A 26,978-nucleotide genomic window follows, 5' to 3' on the forward strand; every position below is an offset into this window, starting at 1 on the left:
CCAGCAATCAGCATTACAGACACTCAATAGCGTCCGTCCGCGTCACGTCCGTGCTCATCTGTCTGGCTGCTCGCTAAACGCCTTGATAATGTCCTTCGTCGTGGCTCTTTGGTGGGGGTTGGGTGCCAGCATGCTGTGGATGAGCCGCTCTAGCTTGTCATGCGTGTCCAGCCCGGCGCGCAGGGCGTTCACCTCGGCCAGCCATTGCCGCATGGCCGAAATGGCTTCTGGCTGCTGCGACCGGTCCCTCGCGTGGACCTTGGCGATGAGCCAGTGCAGGTGCCGCGGGTGGGCCCTGTGTCCTCTGGCATCCGGGAAGGTGAGCCTGCCCAGGACGTAGAGCATCGTCACGCCCAACGCCCACACGTCGCTCGGCGCACCGCGCTGCTTTAGACCGATGAACTCAGGCGGCACATACCACGGCGTGCCGCCAAACGAGGGGGCGTTCTTGGCGTGCGTCGAGAGACCGAGGTCGCATAGCACCGCCCCCCGCTCCCTGCTGTACAGGATATTCCCCGGCTTGATGTCGTTGTGCACCAGGCCCTTGTCGTGGATGTAGTGCAGGGCGCTCGCAATGTCGCGCAGGATGCGCAGGCCGTCGGACCGGTCTCCGGCAAACACGTCGCCGGCGGCTCGCCACGTGCCTCGCGACGACAGGTCGCGCGCATCGACGTGCTCCATGTACAGCGACAGGAAGCGCGCGTCGCCCCCGTACAGCCGCACGATGCTCTTGTGCTGGAGGCCTTCCTGGTACTGGAGCTCGCGGAGCCAGATGTCGGCCTGGTGGATCACGTTCCGGGCCGCTGCCGCGTCGCTGTGGGAGGCCGCGGGTGACCTGGTCTTGAGGACCTTGACGACAATCACGCTGTCGGGCACCTTGGAATGGTCGGCGGTAAACACGCTGGACAAGCTGGTCGACGCAATGGGGTCTCGTTTGGTGAGGGTATACTCGTCAAGCTCGCAGCCGCCCGGGATCTGGACGGTCTCGTCGACTTGTATGTCTAGAAGCGGGTGGCCGTTGGACGTGGCTAGCTCCTTGCCCTTTTCGGCCGTGGGTAGCGGAAACACCAGCGGATTCGTCTTGGCCGGGAGAAACATGATAACGCCGTCCTCGTCCTTTTCGTCGCTCTGCGAAGGACGCAGCCTCTTCTCGGGGCTGAGCGGCGCGTCCTCGTCCTCGAGACATCTCTTGCCTGCCGAGTTTAGCATTTCGCTGAACGCGGATAGATCGGAAGACGAGCCCGAGGGAAGCCTGAGCCTCGCCGGGCGCTTCTCCAGGATCCTAAAGTCCAGCACCTCGGACTCGTTGAACTTGATGCGCCAGGTCCCCGGGGCTAGGGCTTTGTTGGAGCCAGGATTGACCTCGTAGCCCACCGAGGTGCTGCCCGTGGTTTGCGGGGAAGCCTTTGACAGCATGAATGGGACGTCGGAGCGGTTGAGAAGTATCTGGTTGTCGCTCGTCGGGTCGTAGTAAAGCTCGCACCACAGTGGCGGCCTAGGAGACGCGTCGTCGAGGCGCTCGCCCGGGATGCGGACAGAAAACTTGATGTCCCTCGACGTCTGGGTGACAGCGAGGACCTTGTGCTGGGACTGCTCCTTCTCGGCGATCTCGGCGTGGAGGGCCAGCCATCTCCAGTTGTCCTGGGTCCCGGGACTGACGGAGCGGTTCCTCGTCAGCGGCCTCATCAGGATGCGAATGTCCTCGTCCGGCGGCACCACAAGGTTGTCCAGCGACACGGCGCCGCTCACGGCGCTGAACTCGTCCATGCGAGACAGCTGCATGCGGGCCTCGATTTCCGACTGCGAGAAGGCCTCCGTCTTCTCCGAATACGGGTAATCCTTCTGGTCGGCCATGATGCGCCGAATAGGGTCGCAAAAAGCGACGGAAGATAAATATGATGCAAATAGTAAACGCGCCTCAGGCTTCAGATGGAGAAAAGCGCACGGCGGCTTCGAAGCTGTTTCGAACGAATGGAGTGAGGCAGCCTAGAGGATCCCCCCAAAAACGACTGGATCAAGCATGCGAGGGAAGCGAAGCGAGGACGGAACAGGAGCGAGAACGGGAACGGGGCCTAGGCCGAATAAGCAGGGACAGAAGAAGACAATCCGCAGCGCAGTGCTTTACTCTGCTACGGCGCCATCTTGCAGAATGACCGTTGGAGATGGAGTCAGATGGACCCGGTGAGGTGTGGAAGTTTGGAAGCGCGCCCTGCTGATGGCGCATCAGCCTCATCCAGCGGGATCATGGAGAGTCACCGACAAGTCTAGTAGCGTCTAGATGCCCAGAGGGGACGGTCCGCGGGTGCCTAGTAGCGCTTGCCGCGTAGGCGTGATTCCCGTGTTAACGTAGTGCCCCGGCAGGCTCAGGCTTGACTTTTAGCGACGGCCAGATGATGTTGGCATCGTGGAAAGCCCGTCACTCCGGCGTACTAATCACCCAGGCGGCGGCCAGGCGACAGAGACCCGAGATCCGGATTCTCCAGGTGAACGACGGCTCGTCGCATGCCCAGCTGCCCGCTCTGGAGCCCGATCGTCTTAAGGACACGAAGTTCCCTGAACCCAGGCTGTACGACTGCAGTAACACCTGGGAGCACCTGTTCGACCACTAGTCAGACTTGGCAGACAGCCTGGACGATTGCCAGCTGGCCAAGGCGGAAGCAGTGGCAGCCTCTGTCGGCTGCGTGTCGGCTGCGTGTCGGCTGCTTGTCGGCTGCTTCAGCTGGCAGATCTGTCAGGAGTCTTAGGGCTCGCGCTGTCGGCGCTGTCGGCGCTGTCGGCGCTGCACGCCCAACCATCTGTTGCCCGAGCCATCGTGATCCGCCATGACAAGGGGGTCACACCAAAACAGGAATAGGTCATTCAGTGCTGACGTCCAGGGTTGCTCTGTCGCTAGGCTCACGCCTCTTTGGCCACCGCCAGGTCATCGGCGGCCTTTTGCTGCACCGTCTGCCCTGCTGACCATGCCATTCGTTTCGCGCGTTGTCGCGCGTCGAGGCCTCAGCAGACAGAAGATCTTTTATAACCGCTGTCGCAGTGGTCTTTCACATGCGAAGAAAGCCGAGGCGGCACGGTCAGAAATGGAACTAGTGTTCGCTCCTGCCGGTGGAGGCGACGGTGGTTCCCGTTGATTCCGATGATTTCGATGATTTCCAATGGTTTCGATGATTTGGATTTTGACAAAAACCCGCAGGAAATCCGAGGGTGGCGTGCTTCTAGTTGTGGGAGGATTGCTGTGAGGATTTGGCAAATTGATGCACGCACGCCTTCAGCCGGTTTGCGTCGCTTGGCATGACGAAAACCATGAAAATTGGCTGCGGCACACTCAGAGACGGTCGGCACTTGCAACGCGATTGGCCAGACCTGCAGGCTGCATGCAGCTCTGATTGGCTCCTGCACAGGGTAATGCATTAGCGGCTGGCGCAGACCCGCCTCGTGTTCCACACTGGTCCGAGCCCCGTCGTGTTCTGCTGCTTCTATTGGCTGCGGCTCATCGGGACACACGTTGCGGCCTGGAAAGCCAGGCTTCCAGCACGTCCGGCTGTTTTGGGCGTCCATGGCACCGCCCACCCTGTCGGCCTCGTTCCAGCTCGGGTTTCCAGACACCTGGCCGTCCCCAACCCTTGGCCCACGGTGGTCAACGCCCCCTTCCGCGACAGTCTCTCTTGACCTCGACACCGCTCTGCCCTCACCTGCCATTGCCACTCCACCACGCTCCCACGACCTCACATCTACAGCGAGCACCACCGAACCACTACCTAGGACGATGGCATTCGCTATAGGCGGTTACTAGATGGCTGCAAGCCCCAAAACTCCAACTCTCAGCAAACGCCCCCTGTAACCGGTTCTCGATTTTGGTTCCTCTCCCGACTCCCTAACCGACCCCGTCCCCACCGCTCTCGTTGCTCTTCCTCTCTTGGGACCCGCAGGGCCCCGCGAAAGACATTGCACCCCACGATTCCCCGTCGACGTTGACCTGAGGATGGATGACGACCTTGAAGATCCTCGTTGGAACTGGCCCTATTGGAAATTCGGCCTGAAGAAGGACGATTTCGGCAAGCTCCAGGACCAGTACAACACGATCGCCTCTCCGATCCAGGACCCCGAGGCCTTCCACCACGATGTGTACGAGATTTCTCAGGAAGCCGTCGACGCCGACGAGTTCCATCGCCTCCTACAAGACCGAAAGCAACAGCGTCTGCGCGAACTCAACGAGTCGCTCGAGTCGGCTGCCTTCGAGATAATCGCGAATCCCTCCCTCATCGGCACTGATCAGTGGCAGTACGCCGTGCAGCTGTTCCGGACCAAGTCTCTCGACTCCCTTGTCCGCTACTTTGCATCCTACCTCCCCCAGGATCATCACTGGCACAAGGATGACTCGGCGTCCGAGAACGGGAGCAGCATCGACTCGCTCACGCACTCTCACGGGTCCTTCTTTGGCGATGATGCCGATGGGTTCACCGATGAACCCCTCGACATGCCCACTTCTTATAAGTCTCACCTGCCTCCCTCTCCTCGCTCCATGACCATGGGCTCCGACTCGTCGGTGGCCTCACCCCTCAATCACCACGACTACATTCTCGACACCCTGACGCCTCCTCGCACGCTCTCCTTCTCCGAGTCGGAACCGGATTGCTGTGATCTAGGCGACTCCCACCATCACCACGATGAAGACGCACCACAGCCTTTCGGCGCCGACTCGCCCGCAACATCCGTCTCAGACATGTTAGAGAGCACCTTTGCCGCTGTTGAAAATGCCGACGTGGTGCGCGACGAGCCACATAAAGCAGCTCGTCAGCCTGCGGCGGATGTTCTGGAGTCTGAGACGCCCACGCCGAAACCCGAGCGCCAGGCATCATCGTTCTTCGAGGCGAAGCCATCGCTACCTCACCGACGCCACCGAAGTGTGTCGCCGTCTCGCCCGCTCCCGCTGCACGAACAAGATCTTGATGACGTCCTGGCCAGCCATCGCGACCCCCGGAGCTCAGCGTTCCTGGCACACCCAGCGAGGCTCAGGAGGAGAGACTGCAGTCCGATGCAGAGGAGGAGGAGATTTGGCGAGCCGGCGACGCGCATTCAAAAGATGTTGTCCGAAGGGGTGCGTTTGCGACCCAGAGGGCGGAGGCGTGATGAAAGTCGTTGAAGCGTGGTGTTTTGGCGTTCTGGAGATTTGGTGGATAGGCCTACCGATACCCTCTGTACATATGTCCTACGACTGTACATACGCGTTGCTTTATATTGATTCTAATTTCTGGATACAGCTGATGCCGTGAATCCCGTTGCGAGTGCAGCGGTCTTGGTGATCCTTGTCCAATGGGGCCCGCGTGTGGCATGTGGGGCAGTGTGAAGCTATTCCCAGCTGCCCGGCACACAACATCGACTCCGCCCCCTCACACCCGTTGCTACGCTTATTGCTCGCTGCTACTCTATTATTGTTGCTCTTCCTGACCTGACCTTTGCACTTTAATGTTTAATGTCTAACCTGCCGGCCTTGTTGTCATGGTAAGAAGAAACTCGGTGCGATCCGCATTCTCGGACCGTTTGCTGTGGTTGGCGTCTCATTCTGTCACTTCGTCTCGCCCTCAGATACGCAACTGCAATGTTGGGTCCTTTCTGGTGCTTGGATCATGCTTTGACTTACTCCCTGGGCAATGACATCCTCTGTAGCTTTCTCTGCCGCTTTCTTATCGTGGTGTTTGCTGTTTCGCCGCGGCACACGCCTTGAGGCCTTGGAGATCAACGCCTGTTGATCAATTTGCGTGTGATATCTGCTATTAGTGCTTTACAGCCTAGGCTCAAACGCTGCATCGGACTTTGCCAGTGCCAAAGTTAGTGCTGCGGTGCTGTCTTCACGTGCTCCGTCATCGCGAACTTGAAGTCTTGTTCAGTCGGTAGGTAGGTAGATATTCTCATCTGGTGGTGTCATGTTGGCTCATTTGTTCGATCGAGTGTATAATTGAGAAGTTTCACTCTCTTGACAATGTCCTAGCTGTTGTGCTCTCTTCTGCTTTGTTGTTTCTTTCTGTCTAGGTTCGCCCTGGGTGGGTTGTATTGTTGCTTGCTTGGGAGCCGCGGACACACCAGGTGTCAGGCAGCATCAGCCACAGCCCTGCAGAGCGAGTCATTTAGAGGTTCAGTATATTAGGAGCAAGTGTGGGCTAAAAGGTGACAGTTCTTCTCATAAATCTTAATCAACTCCGATCGAAATGCTAGCTATATTTCCCTTTTGGGGCGAACGTGCCCCGATAAACAGACCCATACTAAGTACCTGTAATACTAAGTACCTGTATTGTAGCGAAGATGCATTGCAATTGACGTCTGCGGCACTAAAACCAGTTAAACAACTCCAGCTTTTAGGTGGCTGTAGCTGTGAAGAGGATTCCATGAGATAATAGTTAAGCGGGCCTTGTAACCTACACTGAGACGTGCATCTGGCAAGGATTAAGAAGGCTACAGTTGCCTGGCATAAGCTTGTTAGCCTCAGATAATAAGACAGCAAGACTTTCACCTCACCGTAGCTGTCCAAACCCTTTCAACGCCAATCCAGAATTTTGTGTTCCCAAGTGCGGGTGTTTAACTGCTATGTGGATCGCTAATTTGGTGGACAGTGACGGCCAGAGTCGGTTGCAGGGCATGTCCCGTCTGGATTTGCTCCTGTTGCCAATGCCAGCCAAATGCTGCTGGGAGGGACTGAAGAGCCCTCAAAGCAAGGGATGAAACGGCTGTGCCTGGAGTCTCGTTAATCTGGCGTACAGTCGACACTTTGTATCTTTGTCAGCGCCGACTTGGGTTTCAGGACACAAAGGCCTTACCCGTTTACGACTCGCGTTGAAAGTTTCCTGGCTGTGAGTTTCAGAGCCCACGATGATAGAGGCATCTCCCTGCTTTGAATGTCCAGCAAAGACTTGGCTGGGTTACTCCATGATGCTCGTTTTTGTAAGGAAAAGGACCGTGCCAACAATTACCAGGGGATGTAGTCATCTCCCCCAAGCATGCAGTCACGCGGGGGGCGTCGTGGGATGAGGCAGCAACTCGAAGCATGACCAATGCCATGGAGAAGGCAGGCCTATGATTCTACGCAAGCCTAACGAGACGCTTTCTCTGTGAACACCTCAGGTTTAGCAATTGTGGAGGTTGTTCAGGCTTAGGTCTAGGATGAGCGGCTGGAGAGGTAGCCATGGGGCTTCCTGCTATGAAGGAGATATGTTTGATGAGTCGGCATCTCTGGCTGAGTCTGTCAATCGATAATTACTTCGGATTTCAGGCCGGCTCGAGTAATTAGCTCGGCCGGCTGTGATCTATGGCGATTGTTTCACGGCAAAGGCATACCACCCTACGGCAGTCTGGCTATAGATCCGAACGCATGGTATGCTATTGTAGTGGCCGCCAAGAAGGTCGATGCAATAAAGATGCAGATACATATTACGTCCTGCGGTGTAACTGTCGCCCTTGCACAAGCCCTTACACAAGTCCCTGAGCTGAGCCTAGCCTAAACCCGTCAATTGGAACAGATGCAGCAGTTCGAGGCACTCGCAAAGCCGTAATCGCCGACAATCACCCGCTGCTTTATTAGCCGCCGTCAGTGGCTCTTCTCAGACAGACGCTCAAACTCGGACCCAAACTGGACCCCACTCATGCATCTCCAAAGGGTTTGGTTTAAGACGCTGGCGCCGCATCCCGCGGGGTCTGACCTAGGTACTCACTTACCAATCCGCAGAGGCCGATGACGGGGACCAGTGCATGTCGTCACAGGTGGACTGCCTGTTGCGATCCCTCTTCTCCACTTTGCGCGGGCAAGCTCTTCCGCAGAACGGCAAGAACGAGCCGACGCGGGACTTGACCACTGGCGCATTATTATTAATAGGTGCCATAGGTAGCTATGGCACAATAAAAGGTGCGACCTCCTCATGAATCGCGCAGCTCATGAATCGCGCAGCTCTGCACCCTAGCTCTTTGAACGCCCGATTTCGTAAACTCACGCCTCTCGCCAGCCCGAGACGCACGCATCCAAGCCTGAACAGATTGAGCCATTCAGCATCCGCCATGGCCGCACCGATTGTTCCCACGGCGTACGAGCCCAAGGGTATGAAGTTTCGCTACCTGGGAAACACGGGCCTGCAGGTGTCGCTCTTCTCGTACGGCGGCTGGCTCACAATTGGCGGGACCCAGAAGGGCTCCATCGTCAAGGAGCTCATGCAGACGGCCTGGGACCATGGCATCGTAAGTCCCCGACCAAGTCCCCGACCAAGTCCTCGACCAAGTCGTAAACCCCCCTTATCGCTGACGGAGCTGACGTGCGCAGCAAACCTTCGACTCGGCTGAGACGTACTCGAACGGCGCGTCCGAGGTCGAGATGGGCCAGGCCCTCAAGGAGCTCGCTTGGCCACGCGACGAGTACGTGCTGACGACCAAGATCTTCTTCGGCACTGGGCGCAAGGAGCCCAACACGCGCGGCCTGAGCCGCAAGCACATCGTCGAAGGCCTCAAATCGTCGCTGGCGCGGCTGCAGACGCCCTATGTCGACATCGTCTTCGCCCACCGCCCCGACCCGGCGACGCCCATGCTCGAGATCGTCGAGGCCTTCACCCAGGTCATCCGCAACCTGAACCTGGCCTACTATTGGGGTACCTCGGAGTGGAGCGCGGCCCAGATCACCGAGGCCACGCTGCTGGCCGAGAAGCACCACCTGATCGCGCCGTCGGCCGAGCAGCCGCAGTACAACGCCTTCCACCGCGAGCGCTTCGAGGTCGAGTACGAGCCGCTCTTCCGGCAGTGGGGCTACGGCACCACCATCTGGTCCCCGCTGGCCAGCGGCCTGCTGACGGGCAAGTACAACGACGGCATCCCCGAGGACTCGCGCTTCGCCACCAACAAGGCCTTCTTCGAGGGCACCATCAAGCAGCTGCAGAGCGACGAGGGCCAGGCCAAGATCGAGAAGGTGCGCAAGCTGACGGCCATTGCCGAGCGCCTCGACGCCAAGGTCGCGCACCTGGCCCTGGCCTGGGCCGCTAAGAACCCCAACGTCAGCACCGTCATCCTGGGGGCTACCAAGGTCGACCAAGTGCTCGACAACCTCAAGGCGCTGCCGCTGATTGACAAGCTGACGCCCGAGATCCTGGCCGAGATTGAGGCCGTGCTGGACAACAAGCCCAAGGGGCCCAACGCCTGGGGGCGTGTTCGGTCGACCGACTAGGGCCGTGTTTGGTGTACGTGTAGATATAGGTGTTCTGGGCTGTTTCTGTAACGCCAATTGGCCGAATACTTGCAACAGTGCAAGCTAGACAGCGGCGCTCGCCGGACCATAAAAATCAGTGATCAGATGGCAGCTTAGCGTGAGAAAGCTGTAAGACGGTGTTAACTTAGAGTTCTGACCTGGCCTCTCCTGTAACGGCCAGGCCCATTCTGGGTACTAATCTATGAAGATGCATTCCTGAACCCACCCTGCACTACGGGGATTGACTGGCCTGCGTTCTTGCAGCCGTTACTTGCTCGGCCGGCTCAACTATTCCATGAAGCTCCCACAAATTATAGAAGCGAAATTACCAGCTGGCTTGTATTGGCGCCCAGGCCAGGCCTGGCGGTGCAAAGCCGGATTGGGACATTCAGCTACCCAATATTTACGCCACAGCCCACACCCAGCTCACGCTCACAGCTCACCTCATAGCTCATCTCACGGCGGAGAGAGCGCAGTGCTATGAAGCCCCGACGTGCTTATATAGAGCCATGTACCGAGTAAGCTTTTTAGGTCAGTACACACGTTCCCCTAGACAGGTCCCACAATGCGTCTCTCAGCTTCGCGGGCCACGGCCCTTGTCGCGGTCCCGCTGTGTAGTGCCTCCCTTCAGATCCCTCTCGCAGTGCCTAACCATGGCATGCCGGCTTCGCCATTCGGCATCGTGAACCCCGACTGGGATGGGCTCAACAAGTCAGTAGGCGGCCGCCTGTACACGGGAGCCCCCGTCGGCTTGCCCTGTCACGACAACTTCAACAGCCAGCCGCACGACCCCGACCCGGCAGCGTGCAGCGTGGTCGAGCAGCACCGCAGAGACATGGACTGGCTGATCACCCAGATGAGCGGCTACGCGCAGGGCAACTGGGGCGTCTGCCAGCGCCCGAACTCGGGCTGCGCAACGTCGCCGACGGGCCCGCCCATCAACGCCAGCACGCCGTGCAACCAGGGCAACATCCCCAGCTACTACGTCGACGTACGCCAAGTGTCTGACATAGCCGCCGTCTTTGCGTTCGCGGCCGAAAACAAGAAGCCGGTCGTCGTCAAGAACAGCGGCCACGACTACAAGGGCCGCAGCGCCGGGCTGGGCTCGCTGGCTCTTTGGATGCACAACTACCGGCAGCCCCTGACGCTAGACGCTAACTTTGTCCCTGACGGCTGCGTCGAGGGGGTTGGCCCGGGCATCACCTTTGGGGCTGGTGAGGGCTGGGACGGCGTGTTTGCGTTTGCTAAGACGCACAACTTGACGGTAGCGGGTGGCTCGTCCGAGTGGGTGGCGCCCGGGGGAGGGTGGATCGCTGGGGGCGGGCATAGCGGGCTGTCACCACGGTATGGACTCGGAGCCGACAATGCGCTGCAGCTGCGCGTTGTGCTGCCCAACGGCACGTACGCGACCGCCAGCCACTGCCAGAACCGCGACCTCTTCTTTGCGCTGCGCGGCGGCGGCGGCGGCACCTTTGGCGTTGTCACGGAGATGACGACGGCCGCGCACCCCGGCACGCCTGTCCAGTGGGCGAGCATCGTCTTTTCGTCCCTGACCGGCCCGCAGCAGCGCGCCCTCACGGCCGTCCTCGTGGCCAACGCCAACGCCTGGGCCGCCGCCGGCTGGGGAGGCTACGCATACCCAGCGGGCGCCAGACCGGGAGGCTTGTATCCAGTGCAGCTCATGAACCCGCATGACCTCAATCCGAGCGAGGTCAAGGCGGCGCTGGCCCCGCTGCTCGACTTTGCCGCGTCGGTCAATGCCACGCCGGTGCTAACCTCGTATCCAAACTTCTACGACCTGTATTTGGACAAGATCAAGGGCAGCCTGTCCATGTACGGCAACTTCGGGCTGGCGCAGGCCTCACGGCTGGTGCCGTCGACGCTGTTTGCGGGCGCCGAGAACCAGACGCTCCTGACTGACACGCTGATTGCCGCCATGGCCAGCAGCCCCGTGCCAACGGACCCCAAGCTGAGCATGATGGTGCTCATGGTGGCGCCGCCGCCGGCCAGCCAGCTCCCCGACAGCGACAGCGCCGTTGCGCCCGCCTGGCGCCGCTGCACGTGGCACGTCATCTTCTCCACGGCGTGGGACCCGGCTGACAGCAGCCTCACGCCGGCGGCCGTCGCCACCAAGTACCGCGCCGTGACCACCGCAATGGACCCATTGCGTGCCATCACCCCAGGCGGCGGCGCGTATCTGAACGAGGGCGACACGTACGAGCCGGACCCTGTGGCTGCCTTTTGGGGCCGAGAGAACTACGCCCGTCTGTCGCGCGTCAAGGGCGAGGTGGACCCCAAGGGGATGTTGCAGGTGTTTGGCGGCGTCGGGTCCAATGCCGACGATCAGAGGTTTGCGTGCTATCCCAGCCTCTCATCTCTGGGTTTGGGACGTAGAGGGAGGAGGCCGAGCTAGCGGTTCACTTGTCAGCTGTCACTGGCCAACATCATGGCTACCGCTCCATGGGTTTCTCTAGAACGTGTAAATCCGGGGTACCTTGGTTACCTGCTAGATAGTTCTAACCTAGCTAGCGCGTCTTAACTCATCTTCAAGTAAGCCCGCTCCCACTCCCGTAGTGACGACGACGTGGTATGTACATCCTGAGGGATATCGAACTTGGAAAAATCCAATCCTTGATTTTAACAATTGATTAACCAAGTGAAATTTGGCCGGCATCGTAATCCCAATCGGTGGGTATAACGAGAAGCGAGATAGAAATGGAAGAGAAAAAGGAGGAGAGCAAATAAAAGGAGCGAAAATAAAAGGAGGAGCGAAAATGAAAGGAGGAGCGAAAATGAAAAGAGGAGAGCAAGTAAAAGGAGGAGCGAAAATAAAACGAGGAGAGAAAATAAAAGGAGACAATATCTCAATTTTGAGACATGCCCACGCGCAAGACCTTGGTTGCGAGGCGTTCGACGCTATCCAATCGGAGACATAGCTGACCAACTTGCGCTCTAGCATAAGCTTGGAGCCACCTTAGCACCTAGCAAGCGACAACATTAGGATACTGCAGCGATATCGTCTTACACCGGGGCTAATTCCAGAGTACGGAGTAGTTCGAACTTGACAACCTAGCAGTCTCTAGTCCGGCCCGTCGCGCTTCTGGAGGCCGGATTCCAGGTCCTGTTCAGGCGGTGTATTCGCTAACCCATGGGCGTGCATGTATGCACTGTACACGGATGCTTGGCACGGTGCTGCAAATCCAGCCGCCAACGGAATGGTTCTCGTCACAACTCCGGACAGCCCACAGCAGCTAGGGTGTCGGCGTTAAGGGCCAAATCGAGACAGACGAAACCTATGCCGCCGTACTGCGTCAGGCAAGTGCTTACTGGAGTACCTACGCACAGGCTGGCAAATTTCTCATTCTCGTGTGATTGTTGGCTCGCACTGCTCGCACTGCTCGCATTGTAACACTGCTCGCATTGTAAACCCTTTGTTGCGCTTGTGGCGTTTTTGTGGGGTCGCCCCAGTCTCCGCAGTTCCCGTTCCGTTACGATTTTTTCAAGTCGAAAACAACCACTCCAGTCTCCACAGCAGGCAAAATGGAATCCGAAACGGCTTTCGACGTGCTCGTCGTCGGCGCCGGGCTGAGCGGCATCAACACGGCCTATCGGCTGCAGACGCAGCTGCCGGGCCGGTCGTTTGCCGTGTTCGAGTCGCGCGACGCCATAGGCGGCACCTGGGACTTTTGGCGCTACCCGGGCTTCCGCACCGACAGCTCCATCGCCGTCTTCCGCTTCGCCTGGCACCCGTGGCCGCACCGCACTAACATGCCCGAGGGCCACGTCATCAAGGAGTACATGGAGGACGCGGCGGCCGCGCAGGGCATCGACAAGAAGATCCTCTTCCGCCACCGCGTCACCGCCCAGACCTGGAGCAGCGACGAGCAGCAGTGGACCGTCAACGTCGAGGTCGCGCGCGACGACGGCAGCGTCGAGCAGAAGGTCTTCACCGCGTCGTGGCTGATCGGCGCCAGCGGCTACTACCGCTACGGGCCGCCCGTGCCCCCCGACATCCGTGGCCTCGGTAGCTTCGGCGGCGAGGTCGTGCACCCGCAGTCGTGGGACGGCAGCGTCAGCTACGCCGGGAAGCGCGTCGTCATCGTCGGGTCCGGCGCCACCGCCGTGACGCTGCTGCCCTCGATCGCCAAGACGGCCGCGAGCGTGACCATGCTGCAGCGCAGCCCGTCATACGTAGCGTCGGCGCCCGCCTTTGACGACGGCATCCCCATCGTGCGCAGCCTGCTCCCGGCGCGCTGGGCCGGGGCGTTGAACTGGTGGTGGCACATCCTTCTCGAGACGATCCTGGTCGGGATCCTGCTGCGCTTCCCCAACTACGGCAGGCGGGAGCTGATTGACGGCGTGCGCAAGCGCCTCCCCGCCGGCTTTGACGTGGAGAAGCACTTCAACCCGCGCTACGCGCCCTTCACGCAGCGGCTGTGCTTCTGCCCCAGCAGCGACTTCTTCAAGGCGCTGCGCAAGCCGCACGTCGACGTCGTGACCGACACCATCGAGACGGTGATCGAGACGGGGATCAGACTCGCGTCGGGTCAGGTGCTCGAGACCGACATGATCATCACGGCCACGGGCCTGACCCTGGAGCTGCTGTCGGGCGTGGCGGCGTTCGTGGACGGGGTGCGCGTCGACTCGACCCTAGGCCAGCGGTACGTCTGGAACGGGGCCATGATTGAGGGAGTGCCCAACTACGGCTTCATTCACGGCTACACGGCCGCCACCTGGACGCCGGGCGCCGACGTGAGGGCGCTGCAGATGGTCAAGGTCATGAAGCGGGCGCAGCGCAACGGCGCCAGGTCCGCCACGCCGTACCTGGCGCCGCAGGAGCGGGAGCGCCTCCCCAAGAAGCCGCTGCTGACGCTCAGCTCGACGTACGTGGTGGCGGCGCTCGACAAGCTGCCGATAAATGCGGATGTCGGGCCGTGGCGGATCGGGTCGACGTGGCTTTCGGACCGGTGGCACCTGATGTTTGGCAGCATGGCCGGGCTGCGCTATGCTGGGGGCAAGCAGAGAGACGGGAGCAAGCAGAGAGACGAGTGAGTTGGACTTGGGTTGACGGCGAATACATGTATACGGCTCGCTCAATGTACGGCAACCTCACTCGGGGTGCGTAAGAGTAAGACAAACCTTGGCGGGAGCGAGCTACGGGGTTTCAGCGTTTTAGATCCGAGGTAGCAGTGGAGAGAAGATCATATACGCGGGTAAATACAATAAAAGGTAATATTACTGAGCGGGCGTCCCGTCCATTCGCCTTTACTTTCTCAAATTTGACATCACGGACGGCCGTCGACAAGTTAAGAGCACGGTGTTTCTTCACCAGGCAGAGATTGCGCGGGCAGAGATTGCGTGAGAGGAATGCGCTGTCTCGCCGGAGCTTGGAAAGTGTCTTCTCCCGCTCCTCGTGGCCTGGAGAGCAACATAACTCGACTCTGACCGACTACTGCCGGCCGGCAGACCACATCAGGCTTGCCAGATCCAAACCACTAGAATCGGCGGACAACGACACCAGGCCCCGCCATTTGAATCTTAAACAGCACCTCAAATACGCCGACATCCAGTTCCCCCTCACCTTGACGCGCTTGCCGCTCACTTCGGGTCCGCCTCCTGGGTTTCCCGTAAATGGCGGAACCTGTTGGGCCAGATACCCTGCTTTCCTGGCGCTAGGATGCCGTTCGGGTCGAGGGCGTCCTGTCGAAGTCAGCTCCTAACCGGTCCCGCCAGCATGGACCTGTCTTACCTTGATCTTCTCGACGAAGCGGTTGTAGGCGTGGCCGTTGAAGTCGTTGAGGTTCGCGATGAGATCTGCAGCCAAAGTCAGCCAGGCCCACCCGCAGTCCCGACACCGACACCAACGTACCCATGTGGTTGACGTGGGCGCGGTACATGCCGTACCCCCTCGCCTTGGCCACCTCGTGCAGGCCGTAGTACAGCTTGTTCATGTTGTCCTTTTGCTTGGGATCCGTCTGGTCCCACGTGAACATGTTCATCAACACGACATGGCGCTCGTGCATGAAGAAATCAGCCATCAGCTCGACGCCGTTGGCCTCGCACACGGGCTTGCTAGCCCTCATCCACTCGAGCACCATCTTGCCCGACGACGGGATGACGGGCGCGTAGTCGCCGTGCGCCGCCTTGCCCACGCGGTCCTTGGGGATGGGCCAGTTGATCAGCGGCAGGCTCCACAGCTGCGGCACCCCCACAAACATGCTGCCGTGCTCGGGCGGCACCGCCGCCGCGTCCACCCCGGCGTCGTCGTCGTACAGCGTGCCCGTGATCTCGCCCGTCGGTGCCCGCTCCGCCAGCACCGCCTTGACCTCGTCGAACTGCGCCTGCACCACGCGCCTGGGCCCGTAGAGCCCCCACCGCGCGTACCAGTGCCCGAAACCCGTCTCGACGCGCAGCTCCTCGAGGCGCCAGTCGGGCACGGGGCCCTCGCCCTTCCAGTAGTCCTCGCGACGCCCGGAAATGCACAGCGTCTCGATCAGGCTCGTGAACCACACGACGTTGTTGATGGTGCCGTTGCGGCGCAGCTCGCCGAACACGTCGACCATGACCTCGAGGTCGTCAAAGGCGGGCATGCTGAATGCGCACGACATGAAGGCCTGGGGCTGCGGCGTCAGCCACAGGCTCAGTTTGGTCACGACGCCTAGGTTGCTCTGCAGGAACAGGCCCTCGACCGACGGGCCGAAGCTGAACTTGGACAGGAACGCTGACGGCGAGTTGGAGATGCCGAACTGCCCCGTCCGCACCACGTCGCCGTCCGCCAGCATCACCTCGAGCCCCGCCATGGCCTGGTGGTGCGCAAAGTTGGCCCCGAACCCCATGCCGCGGTCCAGCGTCTGCGTCTGTCAGTACTAGCTTGCCACCTCGACAAGGCCGGGGGGACGCACATTGCCCATGACGCTGCCCCAGCCCAGCGACGCCGTGCTGGGCCACACGTTCTTCTTGTGCTCAACGCAGTAGTTGTACAGGTCGATGAAGGTGACGCCGGGCTCGACGACGGCGTAGTGGAAGTGGTCGTTGACCTCGATGATCTTGTTCATGCGGTGCAGGTCGAGCGCCACGGACCCGTTGACGCGCGGCGCCGGCCCGCCGTAGCCGAGGTTCTTGCCCCGCGAGAAGGTCCACAGCGGGATGGCATACTTGTTGGCCACGCCTAGCATAGCCTTGAGGCGGTCCGTCGACTGGGGGCTGCTGCCGTCAGCCGAGCCGCTAATAATGCTACTCGCGCGTATTTGCTCACCAGACTGCCGCGCTCGGCACCTTTCTCTTGCTCTCGTCGGCCTCGTTTATGTCATACGGGTCGATGTAGTCGGACAGCCCCTCGCCGACGAATACGGCGTCCTGGCCGACGATGGCGATGAACTCCTGGACCGCCTGCGCAAAGTCGGCCTCGCGCACTCCCGGCGGGAAGGCGGGCTTGATGGGGTGTCGCGGCACCCGCTCGTACGTGGCCACGTGCGCCGCCTCGTACTCGGGGTCCGGATAGGATTCCGGGAGCGTGGTCGACATGGTGCTGTCTGGGTGCGTGAAGTTGCAGATGGTCAGGATCTGGATCCCGGATCAGGTTTCAGGGTCAGGAGACGAGTTCGAGAGTGTGCTGGCGCTGGGTTCCGCCTCCAGTGGTCTCACGGCATCATGTATACTCTGGCTCCAGCCCGGAGCGCCAACTACCGTGCTGAGCGGCTGGTCTTGGCCAACAGCAGCGGGTAATTCAGGTGCTTTGAAGTCGTGCGATTGGGTGCCGGGGTTGGGCGGTTTCTTCCCCAATTCCGGCAATACAATTGCGGCCGGCCTATGGGAAACCCTTCACAGGCATGCGGGGGGGGGGTCCTCTGGCAACTCCTCACATCCCCGCTCCGTCAAAGCCGCAACGACAAAAGTGTTGGGGGAGCAACTAAAGTGGGCTGCCCGGATATCAACCCGTCCCGCACAATATAATCACTAACACACTACCCGCGGCTGCCGGCTGTAGTACGGGGTCGCACAAGCGTCTTATTATCCCAAAGATCTTATCGCCCCAAAGATCTTATTATCCCAAAAATCTTATCACCCCAAAGATCTTATTATCTCAAAGATTTTATCACCCCAAAGATCTTATTATCCCAAAGATCTTATCGCCCCAAAGACTACAACTAGACTGTTCCGCACCTTTTATAGCCTGTGTAACCAACCTAGGTACTTCACCTTCATAGACATACCTCGTTCCTGCGATCTTAACCACATCCACTTCTGTTGCTGCACTGTAGATCCCGCATCTCGGACTGACCGTTTCCTCAAACTCGCCGTTATCCTTCTTAAAGTCCGCCCCAATCTTGGCGCTGGCCATGGCGTCTACTGCTTGGCTGACCATGACGACGGGCATGGAGAAGCTCTAGATGAGATCCACCAAAGAGCCGTTCCAGATCCCGTAGTAGAGGTCCAGCTGCCGTGCGAGAATAGTGTTCTGCAGCGTGTTAAGGGCCGGCAGTGACTTGGAAATCGTGTCCTTGGGGTTCGGCACGTTAATGTTGCTGGCGGCTTGGGGTTCATTCACATTCTTGTAGTCGTAGCCGACGACGGTGCAGTCGAAGAATTGACTACCCGGCCCGCCTTGGACGTTGCTTGATGTGGACGGTGCCATGTAATCTTGGATCATGGAGGGGATCATCTCCTTCGTGTAGGATTGGTAGTGGCCAAACACCTCGTCGTAGCCGTTGTTGACGTGGCTATAGTCGGCCATTGTGTCGTTTAGGACTCTTCCGAGCGTGTCAATGGCGTAGTAGTTCATGCACTGGTTCGGGAACGATGCCGATGCGGTGTTCAGGTCTGCCATGGTGGCGTAGCTCTTGGTCAAATCGCACTCGGACGACGTCATGCATGCAGCGCTCGTATCGTCATCGGTACAACTGAGCAGCACGGGATTCGCCCCGTCTAGGTATCCAGCCAGCGCGCTCCAAAATGGATGTCCGGAAGTCTGTGTGTTGGGCTTCGCCGTGATGGCAGTGTCGGGTCCGCTGATCATCTCTACGGAGCCGATAGTGACGAGATTCCAGAGAAAGAAGCCGCCGCTGTTCCCGTCATCATAGACCATTCGCTCTTGGAAGTTTTGGGTGTCGACACAAGCCTCGTTGTAGTTGTCAAACCAGGAATACAGACCGGCGCCTGCGATGGTGACGTTGGTGGTGCTCTGCATCATCGCCGCCCAGCCGATGTTGCACAGTAGATCAGTGCCCTTGCAGCTGCTGTCGGGGAATACGGGGTCGCCGGTATACGGGCTGGAGGTGTTGAAGGAACCGGGAGACTGCGTGGCCTCGGTAGCCTGATAGTAAGGCGACTCCGTCTGGATGATGCCGGCAATGGTGTTGGAAGCGTTGACGAAGTTGTACTGGTACAAGATCAGGTGCTCCGATGCAGTGGCATACAACTAATTGGGGCCTTGGGACTCAATAAGAATGCCTCGAGCCACGGCAACAGTAATCTGAGTGTTCTCTGGATCGTCGATATCGTGGTCGGCCACCCACGCCCGCATTTTTTCCAAGTAGCCATTGGCCTCTAGAGTGACGTGCAGCATCGTCGTCGCGTCGACGCAGCCTGCTCGAATAGAAGGCGTCGAAGCCAAGCACTGGGCGGCTTGCAGTTCCGTTCCGTAGGCGCCCCGACCCGGAAATGTCATCCATCCATGGTATGTGGGATAGACAAATAGATAGACAAACAAATGGAGCAAATTATCAAGAGAGCAGAGGAAAAAGGGTAAAAGAGCTGCACAACAAAATAAGGCTAAGGGGCGTAGTCTTTCCCTCGGGGTTTGGACAAAGAGCCAGAGAGCCAGAGAGCCAGAGTAGACAGACAATCCATAGACAACAACAATAGAACAGCATGGACAAACCTGCGTGCCTGATCAAGTTAGTCACAAACAGACAGACAAACAAATGGATGAAACAGATTACCAAGAGGGGTAGAGGAGGGAGGGCAGAGGGGTTGCACAATAACACAAGGCCAAGGAGCGTTGTCTTTCTCTCGGGGTTGGACAGAGAACCAGATAGATAGATAAGCAACAACAGACAGAACAGCACGGACAACCTGCGTTGCTGGATCAAGTGGGCCACAGACAGACAGACAAACAGACAGACAAACAGACAGACAGACAGACAGACAGATGGATGGATGGATGGAACAGATCAATAGGGGGTTAGAGGAATTCCAAACCAAGGCAGGGGGCGCTGTACTTCTCTCAGGGGTTGGACAAAGAGCCAGAGAGCCACAGCAGACAGCCAATACACAGACAACAACAGACAGAACAGCATGGACAGAGCTGCGTTACCTCTTCTCCAAGTAGATTGACGCCTGGCCGTCTTTTCATCCATCCATGAGATGTGGGATAGACAGATAGCCAGAGACAGACAGATGGATGGAACAGGTTACCAGGAGGGCAGAAGAGGGAGGGCAGAGGGGGGTTGCACAACAAACAAGGCCAGGGGGCGTTTTCTTTCTCGGGGGCGTTGTCTTTCTCTCGGGGCATTGTCTTTCTCCCGTGGGTTGGACTGCGCGCCCCAGCTCCCACCTCACACCTGCACCCTGAACAGCACGTTTGTAGATTTTCCTTTCTTTCTTCTTCACCTTAGAATCCTTAGACAATGGTATAGTGTCACAATATTGGGATTAGTGAGTAAGAAAGATCTAGAAGCTGCTATGTGATTCTTTGCCACCAGCTTTTGCCACTATTCATAACTATAAAAAAGAGACTTTTGGCCCTGCCAAAGGAAACAAGAGATTAGACCTTTTCAGACAATTTAAGCCTTACCTCCCTGCCAAGCGGTTGCCAAAAAAACCAGCACACCAGACCCCGCACAGTACTTCCACTGCCATAGAAATTCCTACCTACAAGCAAGTCACCACAGGGCCTTCTACCACCCAGTCATCTGACCCTGGCCGGCTAACACATCTTCCATCCGCACTACCATAGAATCCACCATCTTATTGATGCTCTCCTGACTTACACGCTCCCAGCCTTCCAAAATCAGTGCCTTCAAGTCAGCTCCTATAGTATAGTGTGCACGTACGAATTGTTTTACTGCACGCCAACAGTTTTCTATGGGCGAAAGGTCTGGTGAGCCAGGCGTATTAAAATAGTGCTTGAGCTGGTGTTCTTCCTTCCACTGCCTTACAATATTAGGCTTCTTTCCTCCACCATGGCCAGAATCCCCATCTTCTTCCAGAACAAAAGAATCCCCACGTGCCAGCCAAGGACCTACCACTTCTTCCAAGATATCGCGATATACAGCTAAGGACATCTTTCCGTTGGTGTTGGTAGGAACACTATAGAAGTGAAGTGGCGACTTGAAGTTCCAGCTAACAGCAGCCCAAACATGGTATCGTTCAATACCTGTAGAAGGTTTTTCAGCATGATGGATACAGTCAGGGCAGTAACGCTCTCCAGGCTTCCGTATAATCAGGACCTTCCCTTCAGGGCATATACCAAAGTGAGAGTCATCTGACCATCTTATATCGCGCCAGTTCTCAGGCAAAGGGCGATAGGAAAGTGAAAGCTTGGCTGCTTCTATCCTTCGCTTGGCGTGCGCTGGCGAGACAAAGCCCTTCTCGCAAGCAATACACTTCCGGTAGTCTAGTGTACCCATTGCCCTCTCGATCGTGCGTGTAGAAACTGGCGTCAAGATGCCGGCGGCTTTGGCAAGGCCTTGCCAGCTTAGTGCCCGGGCTTGGAAACCGTATTGCCAGATAATGCTTTCTATTGGTAGCAAATTGGCTGGCGTAAGGACCGGCTTCCGGCCCCTGGATTCCACCTCTGGGTGCTGCTGTTTGCGCGCGTTGTGCAGGATCTGCTAGCCTGACTAGCGGCTTACACCAAAAGAGCTGAAAACATCGTTCTTATGTGTGGAATCTTATGGCCTTCCAGAAAGCGAATGGCGCCAAGAACTTGTGCCTTGATAGGCGTAGTAAAGTGCGTATCACCAAGAGCCATGGAAGTGGTGGAAGTGGTAGAAGTGGTGGAAGTGGTGGAAGTGGTGGAAGTGGTAGAAGTGGTGGAAGTGGTGGAAGTGGTGGAAGTGGTAGAAGTGGTGGAAGTGGTAAAAGTGGTGGAAGTGGTAGAAGTGGTGGAAGTGGTGGAAGTGGTGGAAGTGGTAAAAGTGGTGGAAGTGGTAAAAGTGGTGGAAGTGGTAAAAGTGGTGGAAGTGGTAAAAGTGGTGGAAGTGGTAAAAGTGGTGGAAGTGGTAAAAGTGGTGGAAGTGGTAAAAGTGGTGGAAGTGGTAGAAGTGGTGGAAGTGGTGGAAGTGGTAAAAGTGGTGGAAGTGGTAGAAGTGGTGGAAGTGGTAGAAGTGGTGGAAATGGTAGAACTAGCGGTGTGGTGCGTGGTGTGATGGAAAAGTGTAGAATTGTTAGGGGGCTTGTTAGTGCAGTGGGTCACGTAGCAGGCTTTGGTGTGCGGATTTTTCTGGCAACCGGTCGCCTGCATCAAATACTTCACTTCCGTTGCCCTGTGAATGCGCGTGACATATAGCTATAGTAGCGATCCTCTTCCTAGTTGCTATTGACTGCCGTCACACCTGGCCTGCGACGGAAATGGCGCCTTTGGCCTGGGTTGGGATTTAGTCGAACTGCCCTCGCTTGAACGCAAGACGGTGGATGCTTTTCCCAAGTACGTTAATGATGAGGACAGCTTTGTTATGCTTGCCGGGAAGGAGATGGTTCCCGCCTCTGGTAAACGGTGATCAGACTTCTTCCCAGAACCTAATTTCAAACCTGGTAATTTCGCTTCGATGGCTAATTGGGGCCCTCGGACAAGGCAGTAGCAGAGAAGGCGTTGAAGTACTAGAAAATAACTTCATTTATCTACTACGACTCGGTGGGGCAGGACATACTACGATTTCGCTGTTGAATTTCGCCCTTGAACCCCGCCTCTGAATTCCACCAAGTATCCCACCCCTTCGGATACATACCTATTCCTTGATGAACTGTCGTATAAGATGTAGACCCTGCCCGGCCGCCAATGTCTTCACCCGTACCAGCTGTCGCTCATCGAACTCCTTGAGGTCGATTTTGAAGCTCTTCCTTGCTCCTAACTGCCCTAGGTTCTCGGCAATCTTTGCTACTGTGAAGGTCGTCGTGCATCCTTCAACCAGGCGACCTATCTCCGGGAGCTGCTGCATTGTTTCCTGGTCGAAGACGGGTTTGTGAGTGCGCGTTATTGGGCCAAAATCTGTATAGTTATCTTGGTAGAAGTTGTAGATTAGCTAGATGGCGCCCGGACGGCCGTTCTTGTCGATTTCTGTCACAACGCCAAAACCGGTGGCAGTCCAGTATCCCATCTCGATAGTATCGTTATAGGTCATGAATTTTCGCCCTTCTACCCAGTCACGGGGCCCAGTGAAGGCGTAGAGAGGCCCCAATTGGGCAAAGATAAATCCGTGACCGTAATCGACGTCACCCGAATCGGTCGAGCGAACCGAATCCTCCCCCGAGCTCCGTTGCTGGTAGCGGCGTTTGCTTGGGCTAACGCCACTATCTTGAGGGGGGACGAACTCAATGGGGATGTTGTTATTGATGCCCAAAATACTACGATGTAAAATGCCTTCGGTATGGTCGTCCGCACCCATATTCGGCGTTAGGTAGAAAGCGCCAGGGATAAGGCCAAAACAAGTGAACATGCCGCCGAGCTTTGCCTCGCCAAGAAGAAAAAAGTCATGGTTCCATATCTCCATCATTGTCAACCGCTCAGCGCGCGATTGCGTATTCCGGAAGTCTTTACGGCGGAGGGTGTCAACGAACTCGCTGGAGAGCACGACATATCTCTCTCGGGCGAAGATTCGTCTGATCTCATGTATCAGTCTAGTCTCTGAACTCTCTCTCTCGCTCTTTCCACTAGTTACTGATAGCACGACGCCGCTCTCTCATATCTTAGATATGTTCATTCGCTTTGTACCAATCGTAGAGTTCGCGCTCTTAGGGGGTGAGGCTCGCTAGAGCCTCTTCGTCGGAGGGAGGCATTGGCATTTTGCGGATTTTGGGGTTTTGTGGCCGGGAGACTGGAGATGCGAGATATGGTAGAAGCTTGTAGAGAAAGCAAGAAGGTGAAGAAGTGGAGGAGGGGAAGCTGGAAAAGGCCACCTTATTTAAACCCAAGAGAGATGGCTCGTGTACGGTCAGGCGGGAGGTCGTCAGGCTTTCCGGTGGCGGTTAGGATTGTCTAGTCCACAAAGTAAAATGCAATGGAAAATCAGCTCGCGAGCAGCGATGAAGGGTGATCACTACCTAGATCACGGAATGCGTGTGCAATACGTGAAAGGTAGGTAAAAGGATGATGCAGAAAGGAAGCTCGGAAGCCCTGCCCCGCCAAGGATTTGTGGAAGATCCTTGGTGGGGCAGCCCACCAGTGAGCGAGGCCCGAGCGCCCAGGGTTAACCACTGCTAATCTATGTACCTAGGTATCAATTTACACGTGCCAGGTCATGTGACCCTCCATTGCACTCTCCATGGCGCAATCAGGCATCAAGCGACGAATAAGGTTGTAGTGGAACGTTTTCAAGTTCAGCACGATTTCACTTTCTATTGCAGAAGGTTCTAGACATGGGGAATGGGGTAAAATCTCTAGGCCAGGAGCTGCTTGCAGCGCGCGAGAAGGCTGGTAAAGAGGCATTGTCAAGTGCTGTGATCTGGGTACCCCAATTAAAAGTCGGCGTATAATGCCTCTCGGGCGGAAAAGCTTCGCCCCATTCCGAAATCCGAGCTTTCTGCCTCGCTCAAAGGATTCGTATTTGTTAAAGTGTGGCTGGTTACTACAGCTATAGGGCCCTGAAGTCCAGGGCACTGTAGCGGTTGTACTGGTGCAGTTATGGCATTGTACAGTCTGTGGAAGCTGCACAGCACCACGGGATACTGCACAAGGAACTGTACAGCGGCACAAACCAGTACACAGCGTTATGGAGTGCGATTTGGTGTGTGTGGAGCACCATTTGGTGTGTGTGGAGCACTGCAAATTGCCAGCCAAGCCCACAGTTCCTGCGATCTACCCTGCACTTGGCTCTCAAGCCTACGCTAAACCGCTTCCACTCCGCCTGCCTACCACACGCAGTGCAACAAGGTCTAGACAGGGTGACCCACCTTTGCAATCGCCCCACTTTGCAATTTTTCCCCCACACCGCCAACTTCCTACTCTCTACCTTCCACCACCAACAACTTCCTCAATACTGGTCGGAATAGGCTCAAAATACGATGGTTCGACGCGTACGAGAGCGGCTAATAGCCGAGGCTATTGAGGCTATTGATCAGGGCGCTCAGCAGAAGGAAGTAGCGCGCCTATATAGGATCCCTGAATCCACCCTCAGCAGACGACGCCGTGGACAACAGGATCCACGACAAGCCCAAAAAAACACCCAGAAGTTAACTGACGGCCAGGAAGCCTTCGTCGCCGAGTGGGCTCTTGAGGAGGAAGCTGCAGGGTGTGAGGGCCTGATCCTCCAGGCCTCCCAGACGCTCTGACTAATCAGACGCCAGTTGGGTGGATCCACCCGACCAGCCAGAGCCCCACCTTGAGACGCCCTGGAAGAATCTCGCGAGGGGAGGCTTTTGAGCTTCTTTTCCCTTTTCCCTTTAGTTTAGAATCTTCGTCTATAGCGCCCAATAGAGGAGTTCCGCCCTCATTCCAAGCTGGCCGTGACACAGGGCGTGCCCCAAGTCGTGCACAGCTAAGACGATTCGCACAAGCGATCCTGAACGAAGCCGGGCTCCCTGGGCGAGTTGGTGAGCGCTGGGTAGATCGGTTTTTTACCCGCAATCCCAGGGTAAAGGCCAAGTTAGGTACCTTATTAGAACGGTCTCGAGTCAAAGGATCTACCCGTGAGAGATTCCAGGATTTTTTTGATCGTTTGGAAGCTGTAATTAAGGACAAGAAGCTGGTACCTGCGAATATCGCCAATATGGACGAACATGGCATGCAAGAGACGGAAACTACGGTTGGGAAGGTGATTGGCGATGCCCTCACATCTCGGGCAGTCCTGACTGGCCCTGATCCAACGATCTGGGTCAGTATTATCGAGTGTGGTACCGCTGAGGGCAAGCGATTGACGCCCGTAGTGATCTTTACGGGTGAAAATCTACAAGGCCAACACTTCCCGGATAACTTCAAGGAACTACCAGTCCTCAAGACCTGGAAGTACGACTGTACGCCCACAGGCTGGAGCAATAGCAAAATAGCTCTTATGTGGCTCAAGAAAGTATATCTTCCTCAAACAAAGTATTACAAACCACTCGACTGTTAGGGTCGTCTGTCTGTAAGGGAGCACGGGCTCCACAGGATGCTGGGGTTGGTAATTATAAAGATAGAACAAAGGGCAAGCTCCTATCGCACGGGTAATACAGTCAAATCGGAATGCCACTCAAAGTGTATGAGTGCAGTGAATGTGTATTGCTTGCTTGAAGAACCAAGCAAGAACTATCTGGGACCGTGGCTACGGTCGTCGTATATATCTATCTAAGGCGGACCAATCAGAGTCCTTGGTGTCTGCGCTCCGTGGGTCTAGGGCGCTCTGCTCGCAGAGCGCAGGGGCCCCACAGAGCGCCCGCTCCGTCCGCTCTGCTGGTCTTGGCAGCTAATCAGGCAGAGCGCTTCCTGGTTGGCCGCACCCACACGGGGTGGGGTCTGTCCGTCTCCACCACGTCACCCAATCACAGGGCGGAAGCAGGGCGCCTCATGCACCCTGAACCAGGATCGTAACACAAAGCCCCAAAGGAAGGACGATTAGCGCCTATTAATCCTCGACGAACACGCTACTCATATCGACGAAGACTTTATGCTTCTAGCTAAAAGAAACCGCGTACACCTACTATACTTGCCTTCACACACTTCTCACAAGACCCAGCCACTCGACCGGTCTGTCTTTTCGGCTTTGAAGTCCTATTTTCGCCAAAGAACCCTCGAATTGGCTTCCTTCACAGCCTCAGCACCTATCAACAAGCAACGCTTCCTTTTTTGCTACCGGGACGCCTCAGCGCAGGGTATGTCAGCCCGGAATATCATATCCGGCTTCCGGAAGACTGGAATCTGGCCTTTCCAACCCGCTCGTATACTTGACGACCCCGAGGCGGTCCGGGACGAAGCTGCAAAACCAGTCCCCCTGTCACGGCCGGCTTGGAATGAGGGCGGAACTCCTCTATGGGGCGCTATGGACGAAGATTCTAAACTACAGAGAAAAGGGAAAAGAAGCAAAAGCCTCCCCTCGCGAGATTCTTCCAGGACGCGTCTCAAGGTGGGGCTCTGGCCGAGCTTCCATTGGTCAGTCGGGTGGATCCACCCGACTGGCGTCTGATTAGTCAGAGCGTCTGGGAGGTCTGGAGGACCAGGCCCTCACACTACCCCCCTCCAAGCCGCGACTGCCGTGACGGTGGTTGTGGCTTTACAGAGCGGATTTAAGCGTGCCTTCTGGTGTACTTCCTCTTTTGCCTTGCCTTATACCCTTTGTGCTCTGCCTTGTTGTCCTCTTCGTGGTCTTCCGGATATTCGTCTTCTGCTGCTGCCTTTATCCAATCACGCAGCCTCACCGGAGGTCCTGCGGCGTCGGGGTATTCTCGATGAAAACTATCCAACGCCATAGCTGCATTCTTGAGATTCTCTGCCTTATACCACGTATCGTCGGGGTCGTGCCCCTTCCAGGCAACTTGGTATTGTAGGGTCTCTCGTTGGCCAAACAGTCGAGAGGCATTAATCCTGTCAACTTCCCACTCTGGCTCCCCGTTGATCTCCTCAGGTGGTTCCGGTAAG

General features: G+C 57.1%; 9 protein-coding genes across 9 annotated transcripts; 5 read left to right on the forward strand and 4 right to left on the reverse strand.

Moving 5' to 3' along the window:
- Positions 1–54: 54 nt before the first annotated feature.
- Positions 55–1,854, reverse strand: B0T26DRAFT_635842 (kinase-like domain-containing protein; the record flags this gene model as incomplete). Its single annotated transcript, XM_060436768.1, has 1 exon — positions 55–1,854. The coding sequence occupies one exon, from the start codon at positions 1,852–1,854 to the stop codon at positions 55–57; it is 1,800 nt and encodes a 599-aa protein (XP_060304013.1).
- A 1,743-nt stretch (positions 1,855–3,597) lies between these two features.
- B0T26DRAFT_690911 (uncharacterized protein) lies at positions 3,598–5,272 on the forward strand. Its single transcript, XM_060441101.1, has one exon. It carries the CDS (start codon positions 3,980–3,982, stop codon positions 5,138–5,140), a length of 1,161 nt encoding a protein of 386 aa, XP_060304014.1. The 5' UTR covers positions 3,598–3,979; the 3' UTR covers positions 5,141–5,272.
- A 2,154-nt stretch (positions 5,273–7,426) lies between these two features.
- Positions 7,427–9,432, forward strand: B0T26DRAFT_690914 (voltage-gated potassium channel beta-2 subunit). The gene is made up of 2 exons (XM_060441102.1): positions 7,427–8,217; positions 8,300–9,432. The coding sequence occupies exons 1-2, from the start codon at positions 7,921–7,923 to the stop codon at positions 9,188–9,190; spliced, it is 1,188 nt and encodes a 395-aa protein (XP_060304015.1). The 5' UTR covers positions 7,427–7,920; the 3' UTR covers positions 9,191–9,432.
- A 443-nt stretch (positions 9,433–9,875) lies between these two features.
- On the forward strand, positions 9,876–11,582 carry B0T26DRAFT_621645 (uncharacterized protein; the record flags this gene model as incomplete). The annotated part of the gene is made up of 1 exon (XM_060436082.1): positions 9,876–11,582. A coding segment is annotated over one exon (1,707 nt), but the record flags the coding sequence as incomplete, so codon positions are not given.
- A 1,128-nt stretch (positions 11,583–12,710) lies between these two features.
- Positions 12,711–14,454, forward strand: B0T26DRAFT_690920 (uncharacterized protein). The gene has a single exon (XM_060441103.1). The coding sequence runs from the start codon at positions 12,752–12,754 to the stop codon at positions 14,261–14,263; it is 1,512 nt and encodes a 503-aa protein (XP_060304017.1). The 5' UTR covers positions 12,711–12,751; the 3' UTR covers positions 14,264–14,454.
- On the reverse strand, positions 14,455–17,552 carry B0T26DRAFT_868042 (uncharacterized protein; the record flags this gene model as incomplete). The annotated part of the gene is made up of 6 exons (XM_060447851.1): positions 14,455–14,911; positions 14,961–15,025; positions 15,081–16,062; positions 16,114–16,414; positions 16,467–16,774; positions 17,493–17,552. The coding sequence occupies 6 exons, from the start codon at positions 17,550–17,552 to the stop codon at positions 14,810–14,812; spliced, it is 1,818 nt and encodes a 605-aa protein (XP_060304018.1). The 3' UTR covers positions 14,455–14,809.
- Positions 17,553–17,597: 45 nt separating this feature from the next.
- On the reverse strand, positions 17,598–18,734 carry B0T26DRAFT_671326 (uncharacterized protein; the record flags this gene model as incomplete). The annotated part of the gene is made up of 2 exons (XM_060439305.1): positions 17,598–18,590; positions 18,678–18,734. The coding sequence occupies 2 exons, from the start codon at positions 18,732–18,734 to the stop codon at positions 17,598–17,600; spliced, it is 1,050 nt and encodes a 349-aa protein (XP_060304019.1).
- Positions 18,735–20,828: 2,094 nt separating this feature from the next.
- B0T26DRAFT_96550 (uncharacterized protein) lies at positions 20,829–22,027 on the forward strand. The gene has a single exon (XM_060448169.1). It carries the CDS (start codon positions 21,108–21,110, stop codon positions 21,720–21,722), a length of 615 nt encoding a protein of 204 aa, XP_060304020.1. The 5' UTR covers positions 20,829–21,107; the 3' UTR covers positions 21,723–22,027.
- A 134-nt stretch (positions 22,028–22,161) lies between these two features.
- Positions 22,162–22,926, reverse strand: B0T26DRAFT_671327 (uncharacterized protein; the record flags this gene model as incomplete). Its single annotated transcript, XM_060439306.1, has 2 exons — positions 22,162–22,421; positions 22,473–22,926. 2 exons carry the CDS (start codon positions 22,924–22,926, stop codon positions 22,162–22,164), a joined length of 714 nt encoding a protein of 237 aa, XP_060304021.1.
- Between the last annotated feature and the right edge of the window lie 4,052 nt (positions 22,927–26,978).

The sequence above is a fragment of the Lasiosphaeria miniovina genome, assembly GCF_030549165.1.
Source record: "Lasiosphaeria miniovina strain SMH2392-1A chromosome Unknown B0T26scaffold_1, whole genome shotgun sequence".
NCBI lineage: Eukaryota > Fungi > Ascomycota > Sordariomycetes > Sordariales > Lasiosphaeriaceae > Lasiosphaeria > Lasiosphaeria miniovina.

Excerpts from the sequence above, each read along its gene's own strand:
- B0T26DRAFT_96550 (XM_060448169.1), top strand. The coding sequence starts at position 21,108 with ATGGCCTTCCAGAAAGCGAATGGCGCCAAGAACTTGTGCCTTGATAGG.
- B0T26DRAFT_690914 (XM_060441102.1), top strand. The coding sequence starts at position 7,921 with ATGAATCGCGCAGCTCTGCACCCTAGCTCTTTGAACGCCCGATTTCGT. Across the intron at positions 8,218-8,299 it reads CGGCCTGGGACCATGGCATC|CAAACCTTCGACTCGGCTGA; the intron begins GTAAGTCCCCGA and ends TGACGTGCGCAG.
- B0T26DRAFT_690920 (XM_060441103.1), top strand. The coding sequence starts at position 12,752 with ATGGAATCCGAAACGGCTTTCGACGTGCTCGTCGTCGGCGCCGGGCTG.
- B0T26DRAFT_690911 (XM_060441101.1), top strand. The coding sequence starts at position 3,980 with ATGGATGACGACCTTGAAGATCCTCGTTGGAACTGGCCCTATTGGAAA.